Here is a 12,015-nt window from a genome sequence, read left to right on the forward strand (position 1 = left end):
ATTCCGGGCCAATTGGGTTGGCTAACCCCCACTGCTACGCCATTCCTTTGTTGGTGGCTTGACTAGCGCAGGCCAACCCAGCATCCGCCCGGGCTCAAGCTAAGGTGCGACCGTTGCTGCTTGTTCCTGTGCCTTAATTTCTACGTCTGTGCAAACAGCTTGATCTAGATCTTAGTATAGTGCGTAGGACAAACTTTGTTTTCTCTCTCAAAATTTATCCATACAGTTTTTAGGTGGAGCGTGCGTATCGCCACGCACATGTATAACCAACTACGTTTCAGCTGGCATAATTAGTACAGACTAGTGGTGGTTCGGTTCCAAACTGCCGGATCAAGCCATGATTGGTGAATCCCGTGTTGCTGTGGGCTGACTGAAAAGTCATCACCAACAAGTCTCTCTTCGGCCTATGCTCACTCTCTCATTGGCAAACCCGGAGGTGATACGCGCCGCTTTGTTGTGCGCGATAACCTGTTACGGTCAAGCCTGCTCCGACGAGGGTCCTTTTGTTGCCCAAGGTGCGTAATCTGGAGGACTGAATGTCCGTTCAACCGAGAGCTCTGTTCAGTTGAGGTGGTCATGATCAACACGAGGAAGGGATTCCATTGTCAATGAATACTAGACTAAATCATGGATGTGTCCGTGCCCCTCGAGAGGGAGGCATGCCCTGTTTCCCCCCGTTCCCGCTCGGTCTGCTCCCGCTTCACGCTCATCCGACAGTGCTGTGTAGTGGTGACTGTGTGTGCCATGATGTCCTTGAGCGCCCCTTTCTGTATTTCTATGATTTCTCGGTGATACTCCATTTCTTCTTCGGCTTGCTTCTTCCAGTCTAGAAGGTTGCTGTTCTCAACAGTCAGCCGACGCAGGTGGTACTGCAGTCGCTTGTTGATTTCTCGGAGTTCTTCGTTCTCTCGCTCTCTCGAGTTGTGCACACCACGGCAAGGCCTGCAAGGATCAGACATGGCATCGGGGTGACCGGATGTTTGTGGCTGCGAGGACCTCAGGGGTATAGGCGGCAATTCTTTATCGTGAGTGACCATGGTGAGGGCAATACTGACCCAATCTATTCAGCGGGAAACGCTGGGTTTAATAGTTGGCAGGATACCTACAGCACGACCTAGAAGAACATGCAATACAAGTTTACGAACAGAGAAAACAGATTTGAGATTTCATTCATGAGAAGCAGGATACCAGATCCCGCCCGGTCTTCCTATACCTATCCCTGGTCGACTATGCACACACCTAACAGTATCTCAGCTCAGGGAGGGGGCGGAATGCGTCCGAGTCAGAGTCTGAGTCCTGGCTGGACACGGAATCTGCGTAAGTGTGCGGTCCGTCCAGCGAGTCAGGGTCACTGTACTCAGAGTCTGTGTACGTTGGCTCATCCATCGGGGTTTCTAGGATTCCAATGCAGTCATTCAATCTTTCGAGCATCATTTGCGATCCCCCAAGCAAGGAAGTCACTTGCTCTTCGAGCTTCTCATCTGCTGATGGATCATCTGCCCAAGCTTCTCGCCTTGCTCGTCCATCTTCTGCTCGACTTTCTTCTGAAGGTCGACGAGTTGCTGGTTCAGCTTGATCTGGTATTCCACAACCAGTTTCAACAAAACCTTGCTGTCATGAGAACTTGATTTTATCAGTTATTGTCCATTCCTCTTTCGTTGGCTCTAGACGCACCTTTGCTGGTCAATGCCGGCCATCGGAATCTGGGCTTGATTGTCGGCAGTCTGCTCAGGCCCAGGAACCATGCCGAACAAATCCATCGACTGATCATCAAAGCCCATGAAGGGTCCGTTGTGTCCGAGTTGATCCATTGTAAGCACGAAGGAAAAATGGTTTGTATTCGAATGGTGTGGTGGGAAAGAGTTGGGTTAGATTACTCTCCTGGTGTCCGTCAGGGGCTCTTTATACCTTTGCTGGCGCAAAATACCACGCACAGGGGACTGTTTGCCTCTTCCTGGAAATCGAATTGCGGCTTCTGTCATCAACCGGCAGAAAACAGAAAACTCGACAGAAGAACCTCACCTCCATCAATGCTTTTTATTTTAAATGGGCAGCCTCACCCCCTTCTCTCCCTACTATGTGCCGCATCATTCTCATTCCCAAACCACGTTCCATCAACATGTATTTCACTAAGCTATTGCCTGTGGTTTACTTCGCAGCCTACGGCCTGGCCCTAGGAGGCATCTCGCAGCTTTGCACCTGGGAACCCATGTTGCCCGTGAAGGCAGGGTCACCCCTATCCGTGAAGATTGAGAACCCATGGGGCGAGCAATGCCGAGCGGAACTCGAGTTCTCCGATGATAAGTTCCCAAAAATGGCGTGGTCGTTCTCGGCCATCGATTGTGTCGATCTGCAGCTTGCCGAATTTGTTGTTCCTTCCGGAGCTCCCAACGGGGATGCCTATCTCACATGGTGCAAAGAAGCTGCGTGTCATACATGAGTGTTGGGGGGACTAACTTTCTACAGGCAATGTGATGGAGACAGCCCCATGTCATGCATCCACATCGTGATCAGTAATAGCAAGGGTGGCCCGGTCTTTCCATCGCCTCAGCCAAAGCCAGGAACTGCGCGCTGTGTTCCATCTACAACGCTTCTTACCCGCACTGTGGACGAGGGCATGCCAACTGGCATATTCTTGGATACCAGGCTCCTCAACCCAACCTCTGCAAGCCGTATCTCAACTCCAACCTCCGTCGCTACTGGTGCGTCTACGCCAACCACCTCGACGAAGCCATGGATCCAAACTCCCGGTTACCGCTCATTGATAGGAACTGGTAGCACACATAAGGCTGGCGGGACAGGCATAAATTTGCCCACAGATGCATCCACTATCACCACTCCCATCATCACCACCACCGCCACTGTCACCATCCCTAGCGTTATTCCTATCGATACCCTCACTGACACTGACACCACCACCACAATCCCCGGCTTCACAACCACAATCCCCGGCTCCACAACCACTGTCACCACTGCCAGAGACACATCAGCCAATCAGCCATCATATGTCACCATCACCACCACCGTCTCGGCGTGCCCCACGCCGAGAAAGTAAGCACGCCTGAGACTGACGCGCGTTTAGCCGTCCTCTCTTTCCCCTGCTTTCCTCTCCAAGTGATCGGAAGGTACCTTGGGTAACAACGTGATCCTGCTGTGCGGGTTTCACAATCTTAGATAGTGTTCGTTATAAATACAGGTGTTGCTTGCCAGTCCTGGCTCAGAATGCAATCAATTCTTTTACACTTGCTTTCTCCCAAAATGAATCACCACAAAATGTATTCTAGCCCACGCTTCACTCAACAACGCCCGATAGCTCCAAAAGAAGTGAACGGCCAAAGCCGTCCCCAAGGACCGCCACGGCCATTGTCCCAGACTTCGACCGTCAGCTCGCAACGGACTCCTCGATCCCATATGCCGGCCAGCCAGCCAAACACGGATGTCAACCCCCAAGCTCCAGTCAACCCACCTGCTCCCAGACTCGAACCGCAGCAACCCGCCGTCCCCTCGCTTCCGACTGCCTCCTTGGCGCTTCCAAGCTCCCTTGTCTCGTACTCAAAAGAGGCAATGGGCGATATGGCCAATCATTCAATGGGCGGTATGGACGATATGGGAGATGTGGACACAATGGAGGAATATGCCCATGATGCCCAGCAGACTCATGAGGCGCCACCGGCATCGCTGTCGTGGTGGCAGGCCTATCGCCGTTGTGAAGAGGAACAAGTACTAAGTGAGAGGCGGGTGGACAAAGTTGACGACAAGGCGAGAAGGAACGGGCGGCAGATCAGGGACCTAGAAAGACGAGTGACGGAGCTGGAACGCCAGTTGCGGCATAGGTGATCAGGATTCTAGTTTTGAGGACTCTATTATTACGCACAGTTGAGTTTTGACAATCAATGCTACGCTCGTTACCTTAGATACCTCCCATTCCCCGCCAAAATGGGCCCATCACCATTTGAGACGTTATTTTCCGTCACCTCCTTGCTTCCATATGCTGACCTCTGCCAATTCCCGGCCAATTGAAGCGTAGCGGGTACACAAAGTTTCGGATGGAGGAAAGGGAGAGATGCATCCAGGGACAAGCGAACCCCCGCTTTCTCATTTCGTACATGCCGGGTGTCGATGTCTCAACTTGATGCGCATCGTTCAATATCTCTAATTAGACATCTAACTACAATATGCGTTGGGAAACGTGAAAGATGGCCAATGCTCGCTGGAATTCCTTGGAGTGATTCGACCTCTCAAAGTCGCCCAATAGATGGAACCACTGTGGGGGGTGTGGAGGCGGTGGAAACTGGACTCTGTTTCGCACTCCACAGCAATCCGCTCCCAGTTCATGGAATACTGTTTTCTAAATGCTAACTGCGTTCCCAGGAACTGGGGAATATACTATTCTCACCCCATCCTAAACCCTAAGAATAAAATCAGCGAGAAAGCAGTATTTCTGTTTAGGAATAGGATTAAAGTGAGAATAGTATTACACTATTCCCAGGAACAGGTCTAGATGAGGAAGCAGCATTGCCCTGTTCCCAGGAACAGAACTAGATGAGGAAGCAGCATTTCCCTGTTCCCAGGAACAGAGCTAGATGAGGAAGCAGTATTACACTATTCCCAGGAACAGGTCTACATGAGGAAGCAGCATTGCCCTGTTCCCAGGAACAGAACTAGATGAGGAAGCAGCATTGCCCTGTTCCCAGGAACAGAACTAGATGAGGAAGCAGCATTTCCCTGTTCCCAGGAACAGAGCTAGATGAGGAAGCAGTATTACACTATTCCCAGGAACAGGTCTACATGAGGAAGCAGCATTGCCCTGTTCCCAGGAACAGAACTAGATGAGGAAGCAGCATTGCCCTGTTCCCAGGAACAGAACTAGATGAGGAAGCAGCATTTCCCTGTTCCCAGGAACAGAACTAGATGAGGAAGCAGTATTGCCCTGTTCCTAGGAACAAAGGAACAAGAGGCAATACTGCATTCTTATCTGTTCCTGGGAACAGGGTAATACTGTTCTCACTTTAACGCTGCTCCTAGGAATAGTGTATGCGTTGTTGCTTTAAAGTAATATGACGTAACGTCTCTATTGTGGATCTACTAGCTATAAGATTGTTCGGGTTGCCATTGGATGTACAAGGTGCCCCTGATCACCTACAGCGAGCGGGCAAGTTCAGCATGACACGAAGGGGTCTGTGGACCTCGAGAAGATGCCAGATAACGTCGTTATTAGAATCCTTGAAATACTAGAGCCAGCTCTTTGTCTACTTAGAGTAAAAGGAATGTCCCCTTCCCTGTGACCGAGTCATCATTTTTCGGCGGCGGTCTCGATCCTCTGGCCCAGCCATGGATCGCCGCTTCCTCATCCCCTCCGCATCCGGCGCTGCCTTACGCTTGTTCGCTGCGAGCGGTGTGCCCTCACGGGACCAATTCAAGCGCTCACTATCAGGTCGTCCCAATGCTTTAGTCCTCTTGTCCACTCCCTGGGGCGCTCTCGGCCGAGTTTGTGGTTCAAACTGGAGGTCACCTAATCCATGCTCCAATGATTCATTTATCTGAGAAAGGAGTGATTCATCGATGCCCTGTTCAGTCATCGGAGGTGTCATGCCATGTACCTGCTGGTGCACCGAGGTCGTCTCCGGAACTGGAGTGACTCGAAGAGACTCGGAAGACTGGCTTTCAGGGTCAGAGCTCAAGAAGTTGGCCTGGTGAGGCATAGGAGCCATCTCGGGAAATGGAATCTCTCGATACGAATCGGAAGACTGACTCTCCTGTTCAGGCCGCAAGAACTTGGTCTGGTGAGGCATCTCAGGACACGGGATCCCCCGAGGCAGCTGGGAGGGCTGAATTGTAGGAGCGGGTGCTCGGTCGGTCGGGGCCACAGACCGACGAGCGGCCACGGTATCAAAATCATCGGGCCCGCATATATTTTGAGGTCTCACACCAGTTGAATCGAAGAACTTGTAAAGTTCAGGCCACTCTTCCCTCCCATGAGAGGCGTAGGCAAGTGCTTCCCCACATCCAGGGATCATAGCGCTGCCAGGATGGATAAAAACCACAACCTTAGGGTGCAACAAGTTGAACAAAGTGTTGCCTTTCTTGAAGAGCCCGTTGGTACGGATCTGGAAAGAACGACTTGGTGTGATCGGTGTGCGAGGCATGGTAATATCAGATACAGCAATGATATGGGAGAGAGAGAGAGAGAGTGTGTGTGTGTGTGTGTGTGTGTGTGTGTGTGTGTGAATTGAATGAGTGTGGTGAGTTGATTGAGTGTGTTGTTGGTGACTTTGTCTCGCTGAACACCAGCCTTTTATTCTGAAAGTAGTCCTCGTCGTTTCATACCCAAGTTCTATGATCAGACATTCATGCCAATGAGTGACAGTCTTCCTTACTACCAAAATAGGAAGACCAGCGCCTACAGTGCAGCAGCTAATTGGCCGGTCTACCCACGGTCATGATTGGCTATAGTAACCGACACGTACAGGTGTTGTCAGTTTACAGTAACCAGTTAGCGGAGAAACGCGCAGCGCGGCTCGCTGTCGAATCAGCTCTGAGTTGTTTTTTAATCTCATCGAAGTGTGCTTAGAAACACAGCCGGGTCTCATCAGACAAAGCAGGAACCCATTTATGCTGGTTTGCCCTGAACTCACCCAAACACAAACACGTCGATGCTCAAACACATCAATGATTTTAGTCTTCTCATCGTTTTTGACTTCCGACAGTGTCCTAACATGAAGGTATCACGCTTCTTCACGCGTATCCCACTATGTCTTTGCCAACCGCGGAGAATTCCCATGCTTATACGGCAGGGCCTCTCCCATACACCGTACACCACCTGGGATGGCAAGACCATTACTTGGCGTCATCTTGGGCTTTTCGGATGTTGGCTTATAGCCAACATCATGATCGTCATGAATTGGAAGTGGCTATCGCCACTTGGTCCACCGGGAAGGAGAGCGGCGCTGGCAGCTGCACTTAACCTCATCCCAGTGATCCTTGGCGGAAGGACTTGTCATATCGCCGATTTTCTCGGTCTGTCACTTCAGTTCTACTACCTACTCCATCACTGGCTAGCAAGACTCGCGCTGTTACAGACGCTCGTGCACGCTGGCATCCATATTCGACAGCAAGAGAGATGGACAGTCCAGTCAGGGATGGGATTCGCGGTATTAGTACTGATGCCTCTGTTGAAGCGTTGGCTGACGTCTGCAATAGGCAATGCTTCTCTTTATGCTCATCACAGGCTCATCCATTTTTTACATCAGAAGGAAGTATGAAGTCATGTTTATATGGTGCCACAAGGCACTTGCATACCTCTCGCTTAGTTTCCTTCTCGCACATCTTTGGCTCGTTCCACTTGATCGTCATATAGCCGGTATTGGTTTGCTCTCCGTTATCGGAATATCCTTCTTGGTTATTCTGTGTCGCCGGTTCCGCTTCCAAAAAGCTCAACCAGATATTACGAAATGTCTGCTTATCACAAAAGAACCCGACACCGAAGAGATGGCGGGCGGTATCAATCTGAAAGCTTCGACCAGGATTGATACTGGGGCGTACAGAGTCAAGTTTCGCTTGCCCACAGACATTCGAATCTATCCTGGAGCCTACTTCTATATCTTCTACAACCAAAAATCATTTTGGAGACGACAACTCGGGGTCCCTATGATGGTCTATACCTGGCCCATGCCCGATCAGACATACTGGCGTGACGGTAAGTGTTTAGTGTCCGAGCTAACCTTCCTGGTTGAAGACCGCCCGTGTCTTGCCCCTATGTTCTCGGGGACAAGCATAACCATCGATGGTCCGTATGGCCGCGATCTGAGACTCGGTGAGTATGATCACGTCTTCCTTTTGGCTGAGGGTATCGGGATCTCTGCCATAATTCCATTCGCATTCGCCCTGGCAAGTAGGAGACAGCACGATCGTCTACAAAAGTCAGGTCGCGGTGCGAAAGCCCATAGCACCGTGAACAGGCAATATCATCTTGATCAAACCAGGCTAGTGACGCTCATATGGGCAATGGATGAAAGCTCTCAGTTGGAATGGGCCAGGGAAGAGATTAATACGCTGATGGATCTCGATCCAAAATGTGTAGGTTCTCACATCGTCCCTTTCCATCAACGCTAACTTCGACAGTCGCTACTTCATATCGAAATTTACCAGCCGATGCCCGATCCTACCAAGCCAAACAGTAAAACCGTTCAGCAGGAGTTGGAAGCAAGCAACAAGTTTCCCGGGCATTGTAAACTTGCAGATGTACCAAAGAATCGCTGGAGTGAGAGGATGAATTTCCAGTTGAAGGAATCTATGGAGACATCGCCAGGTTCAATAGTCACTGCCGGTAAGATAGTTCTTTCCTCGATATAAGGCCTTCTAATGATTTTAAGTCTCTGGCACGCCGGTGTTCCGGCAGATAGCCAGAGACATCACCCGGACGAACCCCCGAGCAACATTTCACGAGATCGAACATCAGCCCAACCCACGGCAAAGGCATGCTACAACTCTCCCACCGGAGGCAATATTGTTGCCTTCACGACTCAAAAATAAATTGCCCGCCCGTCTTCCGACAGCCCAGTGGCCTGTTCAAGTCACTCACAGCAGTGTGGACGAGGCAAGCATGACAGGCTTAATCACACTGAGGGAAGAGCATGAATTGAAGTCAATGGTGCAGAAGAGACAGTTAACGAGGATCTGAGTTAGTCTAGCTACCCGAATATACTCCTATCTCGAGCCGGCTCGAGATATATGCTCAATCCTAAAGTAGCCCCTAGCTTAATCCACTAAAGTGAGTGAACCCCAGTTTAGTGAGCACCCTGCAGAGATATGGAACCAGTGTTCCAAGAAGTAACATCGTATGTCTCAAATATGTTGGATCTCCAATCCATAGGGTCTCATCGCTGAAATCTATTGCCATCTGCCTCAACACTATGTTTAATTGTTGGAAAGCATGGAGTATCATCTGGATATCCCTAGTGAGCCTATTATGATCAAGGACGTTGTGGAAAAGCGAAGAGTTGCCGTCTAGCCTGAACGTCAAGTATAGTCGAGCATTCTCGCGGGCTATGTTGTCAAGAAGCGTAGATCGCCCATCTGAAAGGGCTTCTTTGACTGCTTCCTCGAACTGGAGGACGAAACGGTTGTATGCCCTTTTCGGGTCCATGGCTTCCAGGTTTCGAATGAAATCAGATACATCCCTGAAACGACGCGGATTATATCCATCATCATTATATTCATGATCATCTTCAGAAAGCTCATGCTCCAGTGGCCTTATACCGTTGGTGTATTGGGCGGCTTCACCATTACGAAAAGATTCATTATCCCGGTAAAAGCCAAGTGCAGGAGCCGGTCTCCTAGGAGTGAGTTCCTGGAGAGGGAGACGATTCTCCTCGTCTGATTCTCTCTCTGACTGATCGTCGTAGCCGTTCATTATACAGGTAGACCCAATATTTGGGAACTTCTAATGTCACAGGTTGGAAGCTGGGGTTTTTTAAGGAGATTTATGCATGGCTTATATAGATCAGGTCGACTCATAACAGTAAGCAACATCAAGGGTTCAAATTCAGGAAATCTCTATTTTGTATTTAAAAAATCTGCTCACCCTCCCTCGTCCCAGTTTCCCAGTTTCAGTAATCAGGTTTATTTTTGTTTAGCACTATATAAGCATTCTGGACGCCTTCTCTCCCTAAAATTCCACAACGAAAGCTGGACAAGCAAACAGAATGGACGTTCACGTGATACACAAGCTTGGAAGACAGCTAAAAAACTATTACAACGACGCCAATGCGGAGCATCGTAACATTATCAAGAGTAGTGATATCGAGTTGGTGCATAAGCTTGGTTCAGCCGATTTACCAAAAGTTCAGAGAGAGGCAGTAACCCTAGCCAAGTGGAAAACCAAGAAGCACCTCATCAAAGACCTTGAAGAGTGGCGTGTTGATGCGAAGAAACTCTTAGCATCCCTAAAGACTCCACCTCAGCCTTCATCGCCCCAAGAGCCAGTATCTCAAAGGGCTCTAACACCTCAGCCTTCGTCATCTCAAGAGCCAGCATCTCAGAAGACACCTCAGCCTCCATCCCAAAAATCCCCATCCCAAGAGCCTTCATCTCAAAAGACTCCAACACCTCAACCTTCATCATCTCAAGAGCCAGTATCTCAGAAGACTCCAACACCTCAGCCTTCATCATCTCAAGAGCCAGCATCTCAGAAGACTCCAACACCTCAGCCTCCATCCCAAAAATCCCCATCCCAAGAGCCTTCATCTCAAAAGACTCCAACACCTCAACCTTCGTCATCTCAAGAGCCAGCATCTCAGAAGACTCCAACACCTCAGCCTCCATCCCAAAAATCCCCATCCCAAGAGCCTTCATCTCAAATGGTTTCAACACCTCAGCCTTCGTCATCTCAAGAGCCAACATCTCACAAGACTCCAACACCTCAGCCTCCATCCCAAAAATCCCCATCCCAAGAGCCTTCATCTCAAATGGTTTCAACACCTCAGCCTTCGTCATCTCAAGAGCCAACATCTCAAAAGACTCCAACACCTCAGCCTCCATCCCAAAAATCCCCATCCCAAGAGCCTTCATCTCAAAAGACTCCAACACCTCAACCTTCATCATCTCAAGAGCCAGTATCTCAGAAGACTCCAACACCTCAGCCTCCATCCCAAAAATCCCCATCCCAAGAGCCTTCATCTCAAAAGACTCCAACACCTCAACCTTCATCATCTCAAGAGCCAGTATCTCAGAAGACTCCAACACCTCAGCCTCCATCCCAAAAATCCCCATCCCAAAAGCCTTCATCTCCAAAGGTTTCAACGCCTCAGCCTTCATCTCAAGAGCCTTCATTCTTACGCCGATGGTTCAGCCCTACGTCTGGCGAATCTTCGAATACAACAACAAGGAAAGGCCGCCATGACCAGTTCGGAGAGTCGGAGCAATCAATGCTTTCTCGCACACCAGGCGCTTATCCTGAAGGTGCCGACTCTGATCATCCAATAGTGATTCATAGTTCAGCTTCCAGTTCTTCTACACAGGAAGATAGACAGGATCCCAAAACGCCTACCCCAGGCTCCAAGTCCAAGGATAAACAGATATATACCTCTCCTCCAATACAAGAGGAAAGTTCAGGTAGAGGTATCTATGACCAACCCGAAGAATTCAATTTGGCTTTAGAGCAAGTGAACAAACTAGCTCAAGATACAAAAGAAGTTCTAAAAGACGCCGACCACCGGAGTATTGATGACCTCGAAGATAAGCTCAGTGAGCTTATAGATAGAAGCACATCACTTAACATTGATGAATCTTGGGCTAGCTACCGAATGTACGGATTATTGGAAACCGTTGCTGGATTCGCTGTCCGAGACATCAAGAGGTTGAAGGAAGTAATAGACGACCGCCGTCGCCGCCACCGCAGGAATGATACTAACAGTTGCAATGGCGACAGCAGGGGCGGCAGCAGAGGCGGCGGCAGAGGCGGCGGCAGCAGCAATGGCAACCGTCGCGCCAGTGGCAATGGCAGCAGAAGAAGCGGCGATGATAATAACAGTGGCAACGGCAACATCAGTGGCAGTAGCGGAGGCAACAGAGAGAACAGCGAGGATGACTATGGCGAGGATGACTATGGCGACAATGACGATAGCAACGATGGCAATGATGATAGCGATGATGATGATAGCGACGATGACAACAGTACCGATGATCCACGATCATTTAACCCAGAGACATGGGAAGAAACTCACCCTCCGAAAGCTCGTTACGATGGGTATATGAAACGGCCCCGGTGCCTATGGCGAAGTGGGGGAAGGAACGAGGAACCTATTCCATCCTGGTCATATCATTCAATGCTTTGGCATAAAATAGAGGATGTGGGTTTGGATTTGGATTTGGATTTGGATTCGGATTCGGATTCGGATGCGGATGCGGATGCGGATTCGGATGCGGATTCGAATGTGGATTCAAATACGGGTGTAGCCCGGGAAGTTTGGGCGTGGTTCAGAGGCGTGACGGCTCGCAACTCATATCTCTTCACCT

At 49.9% G+C, this 12,015-nt stretch overlaps 1 protein-coding gene across 1 annotated transcript; it reads right to left on the reverse strand.

The window, feature by feature from the left end:
- Positions 1–5,249: 5,249 nt before the first annotated feature.
- NCS54_01370300 (Hypothetical protein) lies at positions 5,250–6,146 on the reverse strand (the record flags this gene model as incomplete). The annotated part of the gene is made up of 1 exon (XM_053158879.1): positions 5,250–6,146. One exon carries the CDS (start codon positions 6,144–6,146, stop codon positions 5,250–5,252), a length of 897 nt encoding a protein of 298 aa, XP_053014854.1.
- Between the last annotated feature and the right edge of the window lie 5,869 nt (positions 6,147–12,015).

Source organism: Fusarium falciforme, chromosome 11, assembly GCF_026873545.1.
Source record: "Fusarium falciforme chromosome 11, complete sequence".
NCBI lineage: Eukaryota > Fungi > Ascomycota > Sordariomycetes > Hypocreales > Nectriaceae > Fusarium > Fusarium falciforme.